The 20,650-nt window shown below is 49.6% G+C and overlaps 1 protein-coding gene across 16 annotated transcripts in view; it reads left to right on the top strand.

Moving 5' to 3' along the window:
- The window catches only part of DAB2IP (DAB2 interacting protein), a 215,612-nt gene extending 196,887 nt beyond the window's left edge, over nt 1–18,725 (top strand). For 12 of the 16 annotated variants that reach the window (XM_064171628.1, XM_064171631.1, XM_064171630.1 and 9 more), the window contains 7 exons: nt 883–1,084; nt 1,676–1,854; nt 3,378–4,251; nt 7,040–7,192; nt 10,580–10,782; nt 11,481–11,568; nt 13,271–18,725. In XM_064171628.1, coding sequence (XP_064027698.1) covers nt 883–1,084; nt 1,676–1,854; nt 3,378–4,251; nt 7,040–7,192; nt 10,580–10,782; nt 11,481–11,568; nt 13,271–13,438 — 1,867 coding nt within the window. In that variant the 3' untranslated portion in view covers nt 13,439–18,725. Of the gene's footprint in view, nt 1–882; nt 1,085–1,675; nt 1,855–3,377; nt 4,252–7,039; nt 7,193–9,906; nt 10,783–11,480; nt 11,569–13,270 lie in introns of those variants that run through there. The other 4 variants (XM_064171622.1, XM_064171621.1, XM_064171625.1 and 1 more) reach the window with 4 other exon arrangements.
- The last annotated feature ends 1,925 nt before the right edge of the window (nt 18,726–20,650 follow it).

The raw sequence follows: 20,650 nt of genomic DNA, 5'->3' as shown, positions 1-20,650 counted from the left end.
TTCTTAGCTTTGGAAACTAGCTCGGCGCACACACTGGCAGTCAGGAATGCACCTACGTGCACGCAGGCACAGGCAGAAGACAGGCAAGTGTGTTACACCAAATGACAAATTCCCTCTGTTCCTGACCAATCCCTAACTAAAGAGGTTTCAGATTTTCAGCACTTGGCAAGAAAGACTCTTTTAACTAAGCCAAGGTGATCAGCGGATCACCCTTCAGGGGACACACAGCCAAGCTTGGCCTCACCAAATCACTGGCACAGCACCAACTACTGCTGGTGCAGTTGAACCAGGAGGCCCTCCCTGTTGTGCTCTAAATAAGACAAGTAACTGAGACAAAAGTCTGGGTGAAGTGCTTGGAGGGCAAGAGGAGGTTGCAGTAAGCCCAAGGGAGCAACCCAGCTGCAGGTATAGCTCTCCAGGCTGATCCCTGAAGCAATTGTGTCAGGGCAGCAGCAGCAGCTGGCATGACTGGAGTGGAAGAGTTCAGGATTCCTACCACTGTCATTTACTGGGCTTCAGTCAGTTGATGGTGCTTGGCATTGCAGTTTCTTTATTTCCAGTGACAGTCCCATTTCTGGAGGCTGTGCGCTGACCCAGCAGTAAGATTCAGTCCGTTACCAAGAATGGTTTTGTTTCTCCAGCTTTCACCTCCATCCCTCCTGCAGAGATCCCATGCTGACGAAGACTTAGCTGGATTAGGCTGGAATTAATTTTGATTCCATGATCAGTGAGGCGTATGAGGTGCCTGCTAGCAACCCAGGGATCCCAAAAGCTTTGAGAGGTTCAGATGCTAGAGGAAGGCTCTGGCATTCTTACCTGCATATGTCCCTACCCATTCTGCTTACAAGTGTTCAGCTGAAATTCCTGTTGCTGTCTTGCTAGGTTCGGCAGCAAAGAGGAGTACATGTCCTTTATGAATCAGTTCCTGGAGCATGAATGGACTAATATGCAGAGGTTTCTACTGGAGATTTCCAACCCTGAAACCATCTCCAACACAGCTGGCTTTGAAGGCTACATTGACCTGGGCCGGGAACTGTCCACTTTGCACTCACTACTCTGGGAAGTCATTTCTCAGCTGGAGCAGGTATCCAAGGGGATCACAAGGACAGGCTTTGGGGTGGGGGAATGGCAGTTGGCCAGTACCACACCATACCCCTCCCCACATCCATCAAGTAACTGGATCTGTGCATGGCACAGCTGTTGATCACCTTAGTACTTCCTCAGCCTTTGCCCATGCTGCAAAAAGTAGGTTGTTGTTTGCATCTTTCTTTGAGGCAGGTGACTATATCTCTTTGCCTCCTCTGCAGTTTCTTTGAGGGATGAGGATGAAGGGACAGGTGGGATGAGGAGACAGCTGCCAGACACCAGGATTTTGTTTGAATCTCTATGCAGATTCTAGAGGTTTCTTATTAATTAAAAGGGCTATTGTCAGGACACCTGGTCCAGTCCTGGCTATAACTGTCTTCTGTATTTGAACTTTGTTGGTCACACTTGCTTCCCCTGCTCCACAGCAGCAAATGGTTTCTAAAGTTCTGGCCTCAGCAGTGGGGGCAATGGCAGAGAAAATGACTCTTCGTGTATTCACTGAAGAGACTGTTCAGCAACTGGCAAAGCCCTTAGTTCTCTAGTGAAAATACAGGACGTTGGTAGTAATTCTGCTCTCTCTTCTGCCCAGAGCACTGCAACAAAACTTGGGCCTCTGCCTCGGATCCTGAGGGATGTCAACGCGGCGCTCAGTAACCCAGCCTGTGTGCAAGTCTCGGTCACGGCCGATCACGCCACATCCATGCCCAATGCTGGCAGCAGCATCTCCGCAGGGCTGCAGAAAATGGTGATAGAGAATGACTTGTCTGGGTAAGAGCACAGCAGGTGGCCAGGGAAATACTGGACAGTCATCTACTGACAAAACGTGAGCAGCTGCTGGGACAAGCAGGATAGGCTGTAGAGATCCATTGATCACAGAACTGCTGCCGGGTGCAGCTCAGCTCTGAATCTAGACAAAGCAGTGGGCAGTAGTTCAAGGGCAGGGCTCCATCCTGGGTCCTTTTAGAGCCAAAACTGAGGATGTGGTCTGGGAAATCAGGAGCTTGACTCTTCTGGTCTCAGCTGTTGAGATGTGTCTGCAGAAACAAAATGTTCTTCCTTTGAGGACTTGTTTGTCCTAACCTCAAAGGGATGGGGATTGCCAGGAAGTCCACTGGGTCTCTGAGTGTGCAAGATTTTGGGGGATGACCTTACCCATCTTTATAAGACAGGATATGTGCCGAGCTCACTGAGATCCAGCTCTGGATGTTTCTCTAACATCTACCAAGCTGTAGAGTCTTTGAGTGAATTCCAGTCTGCTCTGTACATTTTTTTTACCAGTGGGTGTGTTTATGCTGAGCAGTGATTTCACAGGCACAGTCACCTAACATACTGGTTTGGGCCTAATTCTGTAAGGAGTTTCATTTGTGGGGAAGGTGGCTCTCTTGCAGAACTGTGAGGTTTCTGCTTGTGGTAAATGAAATGAAGCCCACACAGATTGAAAAACTGCTGGTAAAAAAGTTTGTGAGTGGAAAGTACAGAATATTTAATAGTCTCAGTTAGAACTGAAAAGTAGCAATGGTGCTGGACTTGCTTAATCAGAGCTTTCATCTCTAATGCTTCCCAGCATGAGGTACAATGATTTAAATCTAATGCTATGGAGGATCTCTGACAACTTTCTTTCACCCAAATACTTGCTTACAATGCACCATCTTTGATCAGCAGTATATTCACATTAAGCCACTGCAAAGCTCTTCCTCCCTATCCTGAAGAAATCAATATTGCATGAATGTGTGTTCAGCAGGAGGAATGGGTGGATAACCTTCAATGGCAAGACTTTAGCTCTGTTGTTAGAGCTGTCTGACCTGTGGCTCAGGCCCCCATGGTGCTCCATGCTGTACAGATATTGGCCAGTGTGCCCTGAGGAGCTTACTGCCCAGGTACACAGCAGGGGGCACAGGAGCAGCATGGGTGCAGCTAACTGGAAGGAGAAAGGATGATGCACTCTTGGTGTGTTGAGTGGTTCCAGACAGAGAGGCAGAGCCCCCAGTGTCTGTCATGGCTCCTGCATCTCTCACTACACACTCACACACTCCTCACTCACCTGCCTGCCCCTTCAGGGCTGGTCCAAGGCTCCTCCACACCCCTTCATCCTCCCTTGCTCCCCTTGCACTGTCCCTGCCCGTGGGCAGACTTGGCCATGCCAGCAGCTGGGAGATGTCCCTGTCCTGCACAACTGCACCACGCTGATTTCTTCTGAGTGATTTCGTTTTCCTGCTCTTGTGCAGCATTCACAACTCTTCTTTTTTGTTTTGTTTTCCTCTCCTCTTCCTTACGCACTGACTTCCCCGCAGTCTGATAGATTTCACACGGTTACCATCTCCAACCCCTGAAAACAAGGACTTGTTTTTTGTCACAAGGTCTGCTGGGGCCCAGCCCTCGCCTGCCCGAAGCTCCAGTTACTCAGAGGCCAATGAGCCCGACGTTCAGATGTCTAATGGCAGCAAGAGTTTGTCCATGGTGGACTTGCAGGACAATCGGCTCTTGGACAGTGGGGCCAACGCGCCGGGCGCGGCTGACTCCCTCAATGACAGTCAGTCGTCCCTCGGGCAGTTGCAGGGCGTATGGACCACACGGACTCAGCAGAACAGCGTGACGGCCATGGCCACCGTGCGCCGGGTGGGCCAGACCCCCACCACGCCGAGCGGCGAGAGCGTGCCCGGCCGGCCCCAGCTGCTGGCGCCGCTCTCCTTCCAGAACCCTGTCTACCAGATGGCCGCCGGGCTGCCGCTGTCCCCCCGCGGCCTGGGCGACTCCGGCTCCGAGTGCCACAGCTCGCTCAGCTCGCACAGCAACAGCGAGGAGCTGACGGCCAGCAAGCTGGGCTTCGCCGCCCCCACGGCCAGCGAGGACTTCACCCGCCGGACGGGGGACCTGTCCCGCCGGCAGCTGTCGCTGACGGAGAAGGGCGGGCAGCCCACCATGCCGCGGCAGAACAGCGCCGGACCGCAGAGGCGGATAGACCAGCCGCCCCCGCCGCCCCCGCCCGTCACCCGCGGCCGGACGCCACCCTCCTTGCTGAACACGGTTCAGTACCAGCGACCCTCCAGTGGCACCATGATGTCCTCCTCCCCAGACTGGCCCGGCAGCGGGGCCCGCCTCCGGCAGCAGTCCTCCTCTTCCAAGGGGGACAGCCCTGAGATGAAGCAGCGCACGATGCACAAACAGGTGAGTCTGAGGCTCTGCCAGCTCTGGATGTTGAAAGGGGCCAGGCAGGGGCAGCCCGTGGGCCTTGGAGGAAAAATTGGCCTGCAGGGATTGCTGCGATGGAAGGGGATGTCACTGTGGCTCTTACCACATCGGTGCCAACCTCCTGGTGGCATTGCACGTGGGGCTGTACTTGGCTCTTGCACCCAGCTTGGCCTGAAGCAGAGGCCCCCCAGGGCCGGGAACACAAAGCAGTGCTCATTCTCCGTGTTCCTCCGTTGTGTGGCATGCTGGTGGCAGAGACAGGAGGGCAATGGCAGCCAAGCCGCTGTCCTGCGCTACCATCTTGTCACTGCTTTGCCTCTCCATGCCCAGGCTCTCATCCCATACCATAGTCAACCTTGCACCATCTCCCAGACTTGGACCAGACCCTAATCTTCTCTTGTAGCCAAGAATCTCCTTCCTGCTGCTCTTGTGCCAGCAGAGCCACAGCACTCCAGGACACTCATTTGCTCTGAAACTCTCCTGTGAGTGCATCTGGGGAGAGGGGAGCAGTAAGGCAGCAGTGTGCTCCTCTCCAGCGGGGTAGCTCCTGCTGTGCAGAGCTCTGCAGTGGTTCTGCTCACAAACCATGTGCTGGTCTGTATGGATATAACTATCACTATTTGAGTTGCCTAAACTAAAAGCAGTAGGTCACAGACAAGGATCCCTGAATTTCCTGGCAGAGTTAAATTAGTTTTTGAGTGCTCCTTTATTCGTTCTACATTTCAGAAGGAACCCTATAGGAAACTAATACAGCAGATTCTCTCAGTGCTAGAGGAAGAGATTCAGAAAGTAAGCCAGACTCAGTGAATGCAGACAACTGGCGAGAGCTGACCTTGTCTCAACCCAGGGTTCAGACACCTTTCCAGTGCCATGGTGTTGAAAGAGCCACAAAGTTGGTGTCACCACCTCTCCTTTATAGAGCAGCTGTGGATGCCTTTGTCAGGGCTGCCCACTGAAGGCTATTGTCAGCCCCATCTGGAGTTGCTCTGTGCACATGGCATTGACTCATAAGCACTGACATTAGCAGGCATGCCATGCAGCAGCATTTGTGTAATGCAGATCAATAGTCATTAGGTACAGAGGGCATAAAGCTCTGCAAGCAACAGCAGCAGCAGCCTGCTCAGTAGCAGTTTCTTCTAGAAAGACAACAACGGACTCCATGTGACCTTTGGAAGGTCCTGGAGAAGTTGTGTTTGCAGATCCTTTCTCCACCTGCCCCTACTGGCCTCTCAAAATTTCTCTCAAGACCTGAAGTCTGTCCTCAGAATGTCTCTTACCCCTGTCTGCACATTGTACTTTGTTGGCAGCATCTGTAGGCCATAATGAAACTGCTCACTCCTCATTGGTGGTGTTCAGTGTTGTTTGAAAACAAGGAAATCAGATTTGGTGGCCGTTCTAGTAGAAGCTCATGAACCTTGTTCCTGCCAGCTGCAAGCTCTTCTTCTGCTTCTTTAAGTCCATCTGATGAACTGACTTCCAAACTGTCCCAGGCCAGATGAGATGTCCTTTTTTTCCTACTTAAGGGAAGGAAGGAGACAGAAGAGCCCATGCACAGTGAGCCACTCTGATGGCCACTCTGTTCCTTGATATCCCTTACCAGTGGCCTATATATGACAGAAATGAACTTGAGTGGCCACCACATCTTGAAGGCAGAAATTCTGAGCAGCAGTGCCTGAACTGGAGGTGGAAAAAAAGCAGAAAGCCGCAAGCTGAGTTAGGATTTATAGCAAGTAATGATGTTTATGAGCTGAGTCTGAAATCTGATTTAAAATTCCAGAAGTAGAAGACCAGGCTGGAAGACAGCATTGGAAAGCCTACAGCCCCAGTGAGGTGCTTAAACCTGACTCTGCTTCTTCTGAGTTCTGCTGTTTGCCAGTGTCTAGATTTCTCCACTCTCCAGTTGTTTGAATGAAGGAGAAAGTCCACAACTTTTCTGTGTTGTTAACTTGTATTCCCTTGACCAAGTCATCCAGATCCTTTGTGTTTGCCCAAGAAACTGGTTATTGCAGTTTACAGTGACCCAGGGTGGAGGAGAAATGGCTGGAGATGCATTGTAATGTGCTTGGAAAATAGTGAAGCAACATCATCAGTAGTCCCTTCCCGGGCTGGGACTGAAAAGCAGCAGATCACTGACCATAGATCAGCACTGCTCCTGGAGCTCCCATAGCTACATGAACAAACCTAGAAGTGAACTACTAAGATGCTGAGCTTTTAGACTTCTCCAATATTGTAAGTGTAGCCTAGCCAAAGAGAAACCTGTGTTTTCCAAGAAGGCATCTGCAGCACCAAAAGGAGCATTTATTTTTGCAGTTCTGCTTTTACCGGTACAAAATCTCCACAGCAAGCAAAGAGAGAGCTCAGTAAAAGAGGCTGAAGAGTTGAGTGCAGTCTCTGCTTGCAGAGTAGACATACCACATTGAGTCACCCTGTTTGCCTGCAGCTCTGCATCTTCTCAGGTTGTATCTTCTCAAGGTGAGGATCAGAAACCTGGTCTGTAACTTTTAGCCGGACCCCACTACAGTGTGTTCTGTGCAGGTGACAGGGAAGAATTGAGCCTGTCAGAGGCTGTTTGCACTAAAATAAGGTGCAGAGGCAGAACAGGAGTTGTTCATACCCTCAGCCCTGAGTGCTCTGGTGTCTCAGACCTGTTCATTGCTGTGGGAGCAGCATGGGAGAGGGCTTGCTTGGAAGGAAATTCTCTCCAGCTTCATGACCATTTCTGTTACAGGTTTTTCTTTTGTTATGGTTGTATGTTTCATTGTAGGCCCCTTCTCCTGTGAACCCCAATGCCCTGGACCGCACTGCTGCTTGGCTTTTGAATATGAACATGCAGTTTTTAGAAGATGAAAGCATTGACCCAGATTCCAAGCACAGGGATAAGCTCAGGAATAAGGACGAGCTCAGCCAAGCAGAAAAGGTAAAACCTGATTGGATTGAAACAAGTTTCTAAATAGAGAGAGAATTTCCTTGACTGTCTTTCATCTAAGCACCCTGGGGACGAGGTGGGCTGTGGGGCCATCACTGCCCAAGAGAGAAGTGTTGCCCTCTGCCTGGCTGCTCAGCCTCACAGGGCACTCCTGGCAAAGGTTTGGGGGGTTTTCACATGCTTAGTGACTGGAATTACCAGTCATGGTAAGAAAAACAGGAGCAAGGAATCAAGTGCTGGTGCTGCTCTGCAGCAAACTCTGTAGCCAGACAGTGCCTGTTACTTCCCCTGTTCCTACTCCCTCCAGATGCAGGGAGAGAAAGCTTAAAAAGTGGATTAAATGCACCTATAAAAGAGATGAGAGTAAGGTATAGGCAGCCTCATGCCTCACAACAGGGACATGTAGCAAGAAGCAATTTCTATGTCAAAAAACCTATAAACAGACCTAAAACGTAAGTCTAGACTCTGGTCTCAGAGACACTGGCTCACTGGCCCAGAGAGACCCTGTGGTGCTGGTGAAGCAGTGGGTGCCACTCACACCCCCTCCTTCCCAGATGAGCCTAGGGAGGGAGAAGCAGGGAAGAGAGAGGATTGACAGAGTAGGTTTAGAAATAAGGATGCAGCAGTCAAGAGCTGAGAAGAGCCTGGCTTTGCTGATTGCTGCTTCTGCAAGGTGCTTTCTCAGCAGCCTGGCTCTGCCAAGACCACTGCAGTTGGGCACAGTCAGCATTTGGGATGTTTCCTCAGTGTGCTTCTCTCCTCTCACATCAGCCATGTGTTACCACTTGATCCTACAGAACTGCAAACCTCACCTTCCCTGAGCCTTCTTCCTGTTTTTACAGCACAGCCATGTTTCTGGTTTTTGTACTGCAGCCTTTCTTGTTCTCATGTTGCTGTGCTTTATCTTTTTGGGACTGTCTCCTGTTAAATTTGAGTGAAATGCCAAAGGCAGCTGTTGTAGGTACTGGGAGATACAGGGTGACTCCCAGCTGCCCCAGGAAGAGTGTAACAGAGCTTTGTGGTAGTTCAGCCTTGTGCTCTTTGGGTCCTCCTGTAGGCACTGGTCAGACAGCAGCTGATAGAGGAAGATGTACACCCCTAGCAGACTGTTTGCAGCAGTACAGAAACCTTGCCTGCCACTTAAGCAGAGATAGCTGTAGGCAGCAAATCAAAGAGTAGGTGGTGTCAGACTGATGTGTTGTGCACTGGGTTACTGCTGCATTTAGTCACTGAAGGGCTTCTAAAAGAGTTCAGTGCACATTCGAGTCTGCAGTGAGACGTCAGGGGCAGGTGCTGCTGTTGGCAGTGGAACTGGAGTGAGGTGAAATGCTGAAGGACCACACAGCACGAACCGTGTGTTAGCCTCCAGCTCCCGCAGGCAGGCAGGTGCATGCCAGACATTGTCACTACTCCCCTTCCTGGCAGCCTTTCCTGTGACACGGGCTCGACTTTCACCAGGTGGGCACTCCTAGGCACTGCTTTACTTCTATGCCAGCTGCAGAGGCCCCATCCTGTGCAGGGAGGGGCTCAGGAGCACAAGTCCTGCCCAAGGCAGACGGTGGTGGCATTACAAACTGACAGTATTGCAGCAAACTGTTCCCTGCCCCAGCCTCAGAGGCACCTCCCCACGAGCCTGCTGTCTCACTCCCATGCAGCATCCTTTGTTACTTTGCTGTCACATCAGTCACTGACATTAAAGATCACTGGTAGCATAATCTCTCTTCCCATTACTGTAAGACATGAATGGTAACCGAGAATGAGACAAGTGTTCTAGAGACAGGAGCGACTCCTTCGGTCTCTGAGGCCTCTCCTGCTATCACTTGAGCTCACTTGCCTGCTCCTATTTTAAGGCTAGGGTAGGTATTTAATCTTTCCTGTTCACGCAACTCCCTCCTGTCTGACTTTAGTGCTTCTGTGCCACTGTTTGGGCTGTTCCCTCATCACTGCAGTTTACACGTGCAAGCTGTGGTGTTCTAGTGCTGCAGTAAAAGCTTTGCTAAAGGAAAAATAGAGTGATCTGTTGTGCCTGTCCCTGCTCAGGCAGAAGGAGCTCAGGGAACCTGCCCATCTGCCAGACATGGTTTAACTCCTTTGGTGCAGGAAGACCATCAGCATCATATGTTATAAGTCCTTGGGAGTTAGTTATGTTTGCTGTTAGCAGAGTGACAGCAGGAAAGCAGTGTGGATTTCCATGGACTGGGAATCCAGCAGAACTGTATGTGGGCAGCAGCCTGGCTGCCCTCATCAAGAGCTGATTGCTGGGCAGACTCCTCAGCAACACGTGAATCTGGGACACAACCAAGTCCAGTGTTTGAGTGCTTGCACAGGGCTGGATGGCTGAAGGGGAAGGCCATGGTTTTCAGCTAACCAAGTGAAGACATTTTTGGTCATGCATAACACTTTCAGCCTTGTAACAGGCTTCTTGACTCAGATGGAAATATTTTTCCCGTATCTGACTGTGTAAAAGCAGCTTGTCAGATTGTCAGCTGTATGGTAATTATGCTGAAGCTGTTTCAGCAAAAGACTCTTTCCAAGGGTAGTTTTTTTAAACCAAAAGGAGTGTTTTTTGTACAGATACACACTGGATTTTCCTTTAGCAAAGCAAGTTGTACTGAATGCTGTGCTTCTGCAATAGCTAAACCCAGTTTTACTGAGTTAGAAAACTAATTTTTTAAATTGCTTTATATGATTCTTCTGCTCATTAGCTTCATCTGAATAGCAGTACAACTGCGGGATCTTGGCTTCATGCAGCAGCTCTTCTCAGATTGAACCCTGGTTTGAGATCTGATGGCATTGTTTAAAGTGCTGCACCCCAAAAGGCAGCAGTGCTCACTGCCCTGGTCATACCAGCGAGTTGCCCTCACCATGAAGGGTGACCACTTTGTGACAAGACAGCCATGACCTACGTCTGTCACTGCTACAGAGCTGCTGCTTGGCTTGCAGCACATCCAAAGCGGTCGCATTTATTGCCACAGACTGAAGAGCTCACGTGTAAACCCAAACTCCCGCCAGTGCAGCTTCTCCTGCCTGCGTTTAGCTCTGCGCTGTTAGTATGAGGAAGATGCCAGCTGCGTTTGCCATTCACTGCCTCTAACCTGCATTCCCCGTGTGAAATGCCAGACTCTGCTAACAAGCCATTCTCTGAACCTGCCAGTGACCTGCCCACCCAGCGGAACGCAGCATCGCTCCTAGTGCAGTGTGGAGAAGACAGAAGAGGAGGTGTCGGCAAGTGGGGTTGTCTCAGACGGGTTTGCAGCTAGTCTAATGCGAGGAGAGGGGCACGGTCAGGCTGTGGGAAAACCCTGGCAAGGGCAAAGCCCTACTAGGTAACATGCCACATGTGTTTTCTCCTCCTATGTCTGTCCCTGCATGCTGTAGTACCAGCAGGACCTAGTGGTGCTGCAGGACAAGCTGCGCATCTCCAACAAGAAGCTGGAGGAGTATGAGACTCGCTTCAAGTGCCAGGAGGAGACAACGCAGAAGCTGATGCTGGAGTACCAGGCCAGGCTGGAGGAGAGCGAGGAGCGGCTCCGGAGGCAGCAGGAGGATAAGGAGATCCAGATGAAGGGCATCATCAGCAGGTACAGGGGAGGGAGGTGGGGCTGCTGGAGGTGGCTGGTGTTTAACTCTTCTTCAGCAGAATTAGGTTTCTTTGGAGGTGCAGACAGGTTTCCCATGTGGGTTTTCCAGCATTTATTCACTTTCCTTCGGGGTTTATAGTCCCTGGGAGGGGACTTGAAGGTCTGTCTCACTGGACACCACCACCAGTGTTGCCTGGAACAAGGAAAACCCCAGTATTTTCCTGACTGACAAAGGCAAACATTGGGAGGGAATTGCTGGCAGCCTGCCCCAGTTCTCAGAGGATTTGTCTGGCTTGCTCTTCTGTTCATAGGAGCAATAGACAGAATGATCAAAATACTCATTTTAAAAGTGATGTTTAGTTCATGATTTTCTCACCATCCCATGATTGCTAACTACAAATCCCTTCTCCCACCCAGTGGGATGCAGTGTTTACCTTTGTCTGGGGCATAGACTGTTCCAGTCCAACTAACTTCATCTTTTCCTGAGCCAAACCAACTCGGTGCTTTAGGTCAGCCTTCGTAAACGGGCCAGCCTTCACTGTTCTGTGTCACTTAAGCTTTGGGACAGTCTGCTGTAGAGGTCTCAAGTGAAGAGCAAGAGCCCTTAAAAAAGACTGATTTAGTTGTGTATGAGACTGATACCTAGATTGGGCAGAGCCCAACAACTGTAATTTTTTTGTTGTCTATTTGGCTACCAGATTGATGTCAGTTGAGGAGGAGTTAAAGAAGGACCATGCAGAAATGCAGGCTGCTGTGGATTCCAAGCAGAAGATTATTGATGCACAGGTGAGACCCAAATACCAAGGGCTGTAGCACTTTCCAGGGTGAGTCTGCCAACATGCAGCCTCCCTGCTGTGCAGCAGTGCCAGCTCAAGCACAGCAGAAGTGTGTGCACAGGTGAGTCGGCACCAAGCTGCAGTGGGTGACAGAGCTGGTCAGACTGCGGTGTGATGCACTTTATTGTTGCAACATTCACATTTACGTGGCTGTTTCCAGCCTTGGAGATTGGCAGGTGACACAGACTTTGTGGAGGGTGGCAGCTTGTGGAACAACCGTGCCCACAGTCCAGTCAGTTTGTGGAAGGGTCATATCCTCACTGGTGCAGCCTGAGGTCCCCAGACCTTTGCTTGGTGCTTCATGTTCCAGTAGTGCTTGCAGGACCTGGGTGCAAGGCACACAGCCTGGCCAGAGCAAAGCCAGCATGTGTTTTCAGCCTTTGGAAGCTCAAAATACTGCTATAGATCATGACAACAGAGGAGCATCAAGTGGTGGGTGCAAAGCACTGTGCGTGGAACAGAGAATCTGAAAATACAGCCCATGGTCTTTTAATTTGCCTAGGCAGAGACCAACATCTTCTCAGCAGCCGAGCCCTCCTGCAGGTTGTGGCTAAGTGATAGTGTGTTCTGGGCTTACTCTTAATAACCCTATTAATCACTTGTGAGTCACTACTCATGACTAATTGACTGTATAGCTAATTAAAAAGGAGATGAGACAGTAGTAACTTTGCAGAAAGAATCACTGTTTTTCTGGGGATTAATTTGTCCAAAGCCTGTAAATCATCATCTTCCTTTCTTCACTCTGGCAAAACTGAGCAGACACAGGGACATCTGTAAGGGGTGAGCAATGCAGCCTGCCAGCAGCTCTCCATGGGCTGTCCTGTTTCCTGCAGCCATGTGTGTTACATGTAAGGGTCTTCTACACTGTTCTGTCTATCACAGAATCACACAGAATCACCAAGGCTGGAAAAGACCTCCGAAATCATCAAGTTCAGCTTATAACTTAACACCATGACAGTCATTTCAGGCTGTACAGTAGTGCTGGACGCATTCATACAGGGACCCTCAAAGTTACGCACAGGCAAAACTGCTGTGCCTCTCTGAGTTGTTTCTGTTCCCACCTGATAATGGCAGACAGAGAGGGACTGTGTCGCAAAGAATAGGGGTGGTAGAAGCAGGCTGCAACACAGAAGCTGTTCCCATCCTTATGCTAGTGCAATCAGTGAGACTTGCCATCTAAGACATCCTAAGAGCCCACACATCATTTAAACTATTAATTTACACTAACAAAATCAATTAAACACTAACAGGAATAACCATCTTGGGAGAATACAAGGTTTTAGAAGAGGACTCTTATCACCTTTGTAACAGAGCAAATACTACAGCGAATTTCTGTGTAACTGAAGAATCAAACTCTGTTCTCTTCAGGCTGCTGAAATGAGTTTAGCTCACCATGTGCAGGCAAAGTGTGTTTGTGGCCTTGCTAAGAGCAGTGCAGTTTTAAAAATGCTGTGTAGCACTTCAAACCCCCACACCTAGCAATGCCAAGGAGGTCAGAACTGGCTGATCTCTATCTGTGGCTTCTTCCAACCAAATCTGTGAAAGGTTCTAATTCAAGAGGCCGCTAGGTTGCTGTCTCAGGATGAGCCCTGGCATCACAGAGATCTCCCTGGTTTTGCCCTGACCCTTGCCCTCTGCCCATCTGTTTGCAGGAGAAACGCATTGCTTCTTTGGATGCTGCCAACGCACGGTTAATGAGTGCCCTTACTCAGCTGAAAGAGAGGTACAGCATGCAGACACGTAATGGGATCTCCCCCACAAACCCAACTAAATTGCAGATTACAGAGAATGGAGAATTCAGAAACAGCAGTAATTGTTAACGCATGGAGGGCGCTGCCGCAGGAGAGGAGGCCTGGCCAGAGAGACCGTGCAGCAGCAGGTGTGAGCCGCGGCTTCAAAGAACGGCTGCTCTCTCCCCCCAAGAACCCAGCTCCTTTCTGCGGACGGCGCGCTTGACTGAGCCTTTGTGGGAGATGCTAATGCCAGCACGTTGAGGGGACGGAGAGATGGAGTGTGAGATGAGTGGCATAAGGAAATAACACACCTTTGAGAATCGCTGTCACTGTTGGATCTAAATCAGTGTTTAATGTTTAAACAAAAGTAACCTTTTCCTCCTAAACGGCCCAAAGGATATGCCTCGCTCCTCCCAGCAAGGAATTGCAGTAAGCAAAGTAAAGGGAGCTGGGTAGAGCCTGCAGCAGGCAGTGGCCCAGTAAGTGCAGTTAAAGTGTGCTGCTGGGTGTAGTGGTATGAGGGATGGCAGTAGAGCCTGGCCCGCTCCTCATGTGCCTCCCCCCGGAGCACACCCCTCTCCCAAAGCAAGCCCCAAGCCAAGCCCAGCGTCTTCCCTAAGGTGGCTTTTGTGAGGCCACTTTCGCAGCAGGTGACTGTCCACAGGGCATTTAAGCAGCTAATTAGCGTTTAATTACCTCTGCCCATGTAGGGAGTACAGTCCAGACAGGTCAGGGTGCACCCTGTGTGATAACAGTAGCCAACGGGGTGCTGCAAGGGGAACCACAGAGAAAGGGTAATGAAGAAGGGCATGACTTGTACTGCTGGGGGTCCCTGAGCAGCTCGGGGAGCAGAGCAAGCCTATGGCTCTGCACGCAGTTAAAGGGAGCAGCTGGCACCTGGTGAATGACGACTTGACTCCTTTCTACAGCTGCAGCTCCCTCAGAAGTAATGGGGAAGTCTTTGTAAGCAATAGCCCCAGGGCACTGACCCACAGGCACACTCTGCCAGCCACAGAATAAAGTAAATGTTGCCTGAGCTTGGTTCCTGAGCTGTGAATGAGGGACAGGGCCTGGATTTCCTGGTGCCCATTGTGGTAAGGGGGAGTGAGGGGCTGCGTGAAGTGGCCAGTTTGAGGAAGGGTTCGTTGTGGGGATGTAATGCTCTGTGCAGAGATATTTTTGCTATTTCTGGGGAGAAAAACAAGGAAAACATCCTGAAGAACCATGAAGATCGGTAATTGTATTTCTTTTCTTTCACAGTATGCATTAGAAAAAAAAAGATCCCATTTTCTGGAATACTGTCCTCTTTAAATTGGGAATGAGCACTGCATGGAAATTAACCGGCTTGAAGAATGTAAAACATGGTCATAAGGGAGTAACCACCAAGAACAGCAGCCACCACCGAAAGCCCCCTTGTCAGGAGCACTGTGCAGGCCTAAGCCAGGATTAGACTTTCCTAACTGCTGACCCGCAGATTCGGCACACTCAGACACGTTGTGCTCAGTGGAGGGGTCACCTCCTTAACGGGGGATTGTGCCGCTGACCTGCCGCCACGGTGTGTTTGTTGCTTTGGGGTTTGGGGTTTTTAAAGTTAGTTCTTCTTGACTCCCACTCTCAGAGCAGGTCGCTCGTACCACGAGCCAGAGAGAATTCTCTGAGATACGGATGACAGTGTACAGTGTACAGGACATCTGCCTATTCTTCCCACTAAAGTTAATACACTGCTCAACGCCTGTCCTAGCTCCTCCTGCCATGTGTAAATGTACAGTCAAAGGGACTAGGATGTTCACTGAGCTCTGCACAGCTTAGGTACCGTCTCCAGCCTCACACTACCCAGGCTGCCTGAGCAGGACACTCTTTGCCAGTAAGCTCTGCATTGCCATGCTGCCCCACAGCCGTAAGGCTCATTAACAGCATTCTTCCACATGCAATTGCTTTCAAAATTAAAGATGCCTTTTTGTTTTTTTCCTCCTAAACGTTTTTTTGTTCCCTGGAAGCCCTGGGCCAAGCCCGGTGCAGCTTGGTCCGAGGAGGAGTGGATGTGTTGCACTGAGGTCTCCACACCCCGCCAACGCCTGCAGAGTGGTGCAGTTACACAGCAGACCCCAAACGGAGCTCCTCAGAGAACAGTAATCACTAAGTATTTGTGGCAAGTACAGTCACCTTTGAGTTTTGGAGCCTAGCACAGATGGCTTTGAAGAACCTCACAAAACTGACAAGGTTACAACTGGAGAAAGACCCAGACAGGTTAGGAGTACACAGGGTACTGTGTGAACCGTTGGGTGTGTGCACTTACATCTGCTATTGTCTCAGAGTCAAAAACACGATAAGAACCCTGCAAAAAGACTATTTTAAACCACTGTTGCCCTGAGATGTTCTGTGTTTAGAGCTGATGGGTTTTGAGTTCCAAAATATTTGTGTTGTGAGAGACTGAAGTTTTTCAAGGGAGAAGTAACATAGAGGAATGGAAACAGAGCGCGGGGGCGGGCATCCCACCAGCAGCATGTTTCCATTCATACACCGAAGTTATTTTGGGATGCAGTCAGTGCTCTCTGTAAGAGCTGAAAAAACGAGAACACCCACAAAACAGTTGTTTAGTGCTGAAGTTAAGCACAGTACCTCTTAAATCTTTTCAACCACAAGCCAAGGCACTGCTCCCCCTCGCCCCAGTCTCTCAGAAGCTCCTGGTTAACCTCAGACTTGCAAATTGCTGAACACATTTTGTTCTGCTGAAATAGCAGGAGCACTTAAATCCTTTCACAGCGAGCTATTCAAACCTTTACAGCTCCACTGCCAACACCTTCTGGAGCTGTTGCTTAGGTTCCTGAGCCAGTATGAAAAGAAATTCAAATCAGGATGAAGTCTCATAGTAGAGAGTCCTTCCCCGGCCCCTCCTTTTTTCCTTCCCCTGCAAACTGCAACAACTGGACCTAAAAGTGACTGTCCTCTACAAAAGTTTGGGGGTAGGCTTTAAGATCCAGGCTTAATTCAGTTCTGTTACTTCAGTTTGTGTTTCTGTTATTTATAAACTGTACATTGGTGTGTGTGCGTGTGTGTGTGTTGTGTGTGAGGGAGCCAGCAAGAGCCCCATGTGTCCAAGTTACTCCACATGGCCTCGGAGCCGATCCTGGCATAGCAATACCAGAGGCAGTCTCATGAGGTGCGTGCAGCACCAGAGCAAAGCAACCACTACCCCTAACCTTTTGTGATGGGCTCCACCTTCTTTTTTGTTCTTGCACTTCCTACAGTAAGAGCCTGTTCTAGTGCAAACTCGTCAAGATATAAACAAAGCAAAAACACACTCAAGCTTTTTACTCTTAATACAAGTCTTAGGATATTTTTTTTGGTAAATGTTTTCAGTGTTTACTGTAACGTATCTATCTCACTAACAGTTGTATATAGTAACTTCTGGTGCTGCTTATTCGGTCAGGATTTGGCTGTATCTCATGCTGTTTTGGAGAGGTGGACTCAAGTGAGCAAATCTGGATCCAGACAGATTACAATTTCAGCTTCCTCCCTTTGAGGATTCGGAGGGAAGGGGAAAGGGAGAAAAGCCAGGGAGCCAGATTTGGGGTTGGTCCACCTCAAAGATTCTGTTTTAAGAGTTTTGATTTTGGGGGTATGTTAAACTGTAGTGATCACTTCTGAGAGCAAAGTTTTGTGTAAAGTGGGATGAAATTAATTGTGCAGTATCCCAAGGTCTCTGCAGCTATCATCATAGTGGACAGGGACTATGGCTTCAGTGCCAAAAGACTAGAGGGACTTAAGTCCTTCCCCCTGCCAACTAATACTACAGTGTAGTCACCAGCCCCTTTTGCACCAGTTCAAGCAAATCCTGCCGCCATCCAAAGAGTCCTGTGTCACTCTGCATTGTCGTTTGAGTCTGGTTGGTTTTGTTTCCTGCTTTTGCAGTTGTAAAGCACTGATTGCACTGTGAGAACACGCTGAATCCTCTGGCCTGACAGCCAGCCCTAGAGGTTGCTGCAAGGTGCAGGACAGGTTCTGCTTCTACAAATATTCCTAAAAAGAGAAAGGACTTGGTGGACCTGAGCGAGGCGTCACAGGCTCTCCTAGGAAAGCAATCAGCATGTAACTGATCATGTGCAAAGTTCAGAGCACTCACAGGCTTTGCCCTCATACTAAAGTCCATTGCCAGATGCAGAAAACATACTGAGGTCCATTCTTTGGTGAACAATCAGAAGACTTTCAGTGACAGGAGATGGAGAAAACTGATGCATTCATCCAGCCACAAGGTATAGCTCAGAGATTTGATCTGCAAGGGACACATTTTCCCCATTGACCCCAGAGCAAGAGTAGCTGCCTCAGGGAGATGCTGTTGTGACAGTGGTGACAGCAGTGCCTCTGACCAGCAATGTGCAGCAGCTCCACCAAGGTCACTGCCCTGTCCCTAACGTGTAGCTTTGCCTGGAGGGCACAGAGCAGAAAGACCAAAGGCAACAACTCTTACACTGTCCCTGGACTGGGCTCCCCTGCAGCACTCTGTCATTCTCACCTGCAACAGCTCTTGGGTCAGCATCCTCAAAGGTTTGTGTTTAGAGCAGTCCAGGCCTGCAGTTTGGCTGGTGCGGAACGTGATGTGGATGAGAGTGCACAGCCTCATGGCCACCAGGACATGCCTTCATAGGGCACTGCCCGTCTCCAAGTAGGTCTCTGTCTCTTTAGGGCAATTTCAGAGGAGGCTGCTGAGCCATGAGATGTGCATGTGTGACACCTGCTCTGAGAGCCACCAAGCCCTTCTCGAACCCTGCACAGAAAACTCTTGCCTTTTTCTTTTCCCTTGAGGGAAATTGCACGGAGAGGGAGGACAACAGCCGCATGCTGACATGCAGCTGATGGGCTTTACAAACCAAATCTAACCTGGAGGGTGTTGCACAACATTCAGAAACAACCACACGTTGGGAAAGTGTCATGTCCAAGCATTGACTTTCACAGATCACCCAAGCTGTGACATTGCTGTAAATGCCATGTGGTTCTGCATCAGCTCCCAGTACCCCAGAGTGCAGTCTCCATGTCCACATATTCCTTTATCATACATCACTGTGTCTTAAGATATACCTCTCTCTGTATATCTGCTTAGCCTGATACTTGTTCCTGATAAGCAGTCGCTATGTTTTATATCCTCTTATAAAGAAAAAAGAAAAAAAAGAAAAAAAATCTTTTTTGTAAGTATGTTTAAAAACAACAACAACAAAAAAGCAAAGTGGAAGTGTTTGCTGAATCTCCTTCAGCTCCTTTTAAACTATGTAATAATGTACAGAGAAAGTTGTTGGTGTTCAAAGAAATGATGTGGCTGTGCAATTTATGTACATTTGCAATTAGAAATATTAAAGATTTATTTAGATATTTTACACAAGTGCCCCAGCACCTCTGCTTGGTCATTTCCAGGTTCTGGAGCACCCTGGCACATGCTTCCCACGTGCACACAAATCATCTGAGCTGCTGCTCCCAGTAGCATGTAACCCATGACCTTGCTGAGCACTGCCTTCTCTTCCAGCACCCATCATTTCTCCCGTGGGGGAGGAATGGGCACTGCAGGAGTCCAAGGAGACAGGCAGCTTCAAGGACCCACGGGTCCTGAGACTTGCCTAGGAGCCACATCCCTGATTTAGGCGTTTGCAGCAATAGCGGAGGTCAGAAGACACTGGGGGAGGTAGTAAATGCTCGCTGCTGCTCCTTTCAGCTCTGACACCAGCCTTGGGCTAAAGGCCAGAGGCTGGCTTTGATTGGGCTCATCCTCCACCCACTGCCCAGCTCTCTTTTCAAACCACCTTTCCTCTTGTCCAGTAAACATAGCAGAAAACTTGGACAATAGTCATTAAAAACCCTGGGCACCAGAAGTACTTCTGTCTCATTAGCATCACTGTAATTAGCTCCTCTGGGAGAGGAGGAAGATAGGCTGTCTGCATCAAAGTAACATGGGATGTGGAGAGCACCTGTGGCTGTTCCTGTGCTCAGACAGCAGCTCTGGACCCAGGCTGGTCACTGGAATCTGCTGGCTTCCAGCAGCACGAGCAAACCAGATGGGAGAACCAGGGTTCTCCCCAGGGTTGAGAGATAAAGACTAGCCCAGGAAACACAAGGCATCTCAGTAGCTGCTGCAAGGACAGATTAGTCAAGAACACCTGATTTGAATAAAACCTCTTTAGTGGCCTGTTGCAGCTTCATCAGAGCAGAGCTGAATTCTCATCTGAAAACACCCAGGACATCTCTTGCTTTCAGTACCTGAGGCTCCAGAGCCTGGCTGCAGCCACTCTCGACAGGTTCAAGCAGAGACATGGCTTAGAAGAAGGGCAAGGCTGCCCTGAACTACAGAATAGCAGACAGGACCACAAGGGGAACATGGGGCTGGAGATCACAGATGTGTTTGGTTGAGGTCTTTCTAATCTGGAGAGTTATTTTAGCCAAAGACTCATCAGGCAATAATGATGGTCAGGTAACTGCATCCTTGAATCAGTTGTACTTTGAGCAGTGAATCACTACACTCACATGGTGTCAGTCAGAATCTTTCCCATCACAATCCAGTGGGCAGCAGAGCCTTTGTCCAGATAATGCTGAGGTGGTGCAGCCATAGTCCCACTCCATCACCTCAGCAAAGCCAACAGCAACAGCAGCAACTTGCATCTTTCACTCAAAGCTTTCCAAGACCTTTCTGAGCAGCCATCTGCCATCCTCCACCGCTGTGGGTGAACATCAGCATCCTTATTTTCCTACACACAGTAGGAGTACAACTTTACCAAGGCCTCTCCCCAGCTACAGAAGCCAAGCAGCTGACTTCTCTCCCCTTCTGCATGCAGCCATCCCACGCACGTTAGCTCAAGCTCCAGAGCAAACATCCTCTGGAGAAGTAATTCAAAGCCAACCAGTAAACAAACCTCCAAAGCCTCAGCCCCAGAGACAGAGGAGTGTGGCTGTTCCCTGACAGAGAAGTCAATAATGACAGGCAAGCAGAAAGGAAGGAGCTGGAAGAACAAGAGTCATTAGTGGAAACTTGTTGTTTGTGCTAATTAGATAATTATCTGGAAACTGCTATTGATGTTGCTACTTCAGCTCCTGCTGCTGTTCACAACTTTATTTTGCCCATGTCCATCGACTGCCCACACTCTCCCACATCCTGCAGAAAGGACCAGCGGTTGTTGCCCACAGCCAAGCCAGGATGGTCAGAAGCTTTGACCAGAGCCTACTATGGTGGGCCCAACAGCTTATGGGCAGCATAGTGAAACAGTGTGACCAGCCAGCCCAGGGAGGTCAACTGCAGTACTCAGGGGCAAAGACTGCAGC

The sequence above is a fragment of the Pogoniulus pusillus genome, chromosome 35 (assembly GCF_015220805.1).
Source record: "Pogoniulus pusillus isolate bPogPus1 chromosome 35, bPogPus1.pri, whole genome shotgun sequence".
Taxonomy (NCBI): domain Eukaryota; kingdom Metazoa; phylum Chordata; class Aves; order Piciformes; family Lybiidae; genus Pogoniulus; species Pogoniulus pusillus.
The sequence above is the reverse complement of the archived record's forward strand: the minus strand, read 5'-3'. Positions and strand labels throughout refer to the sequence as shown.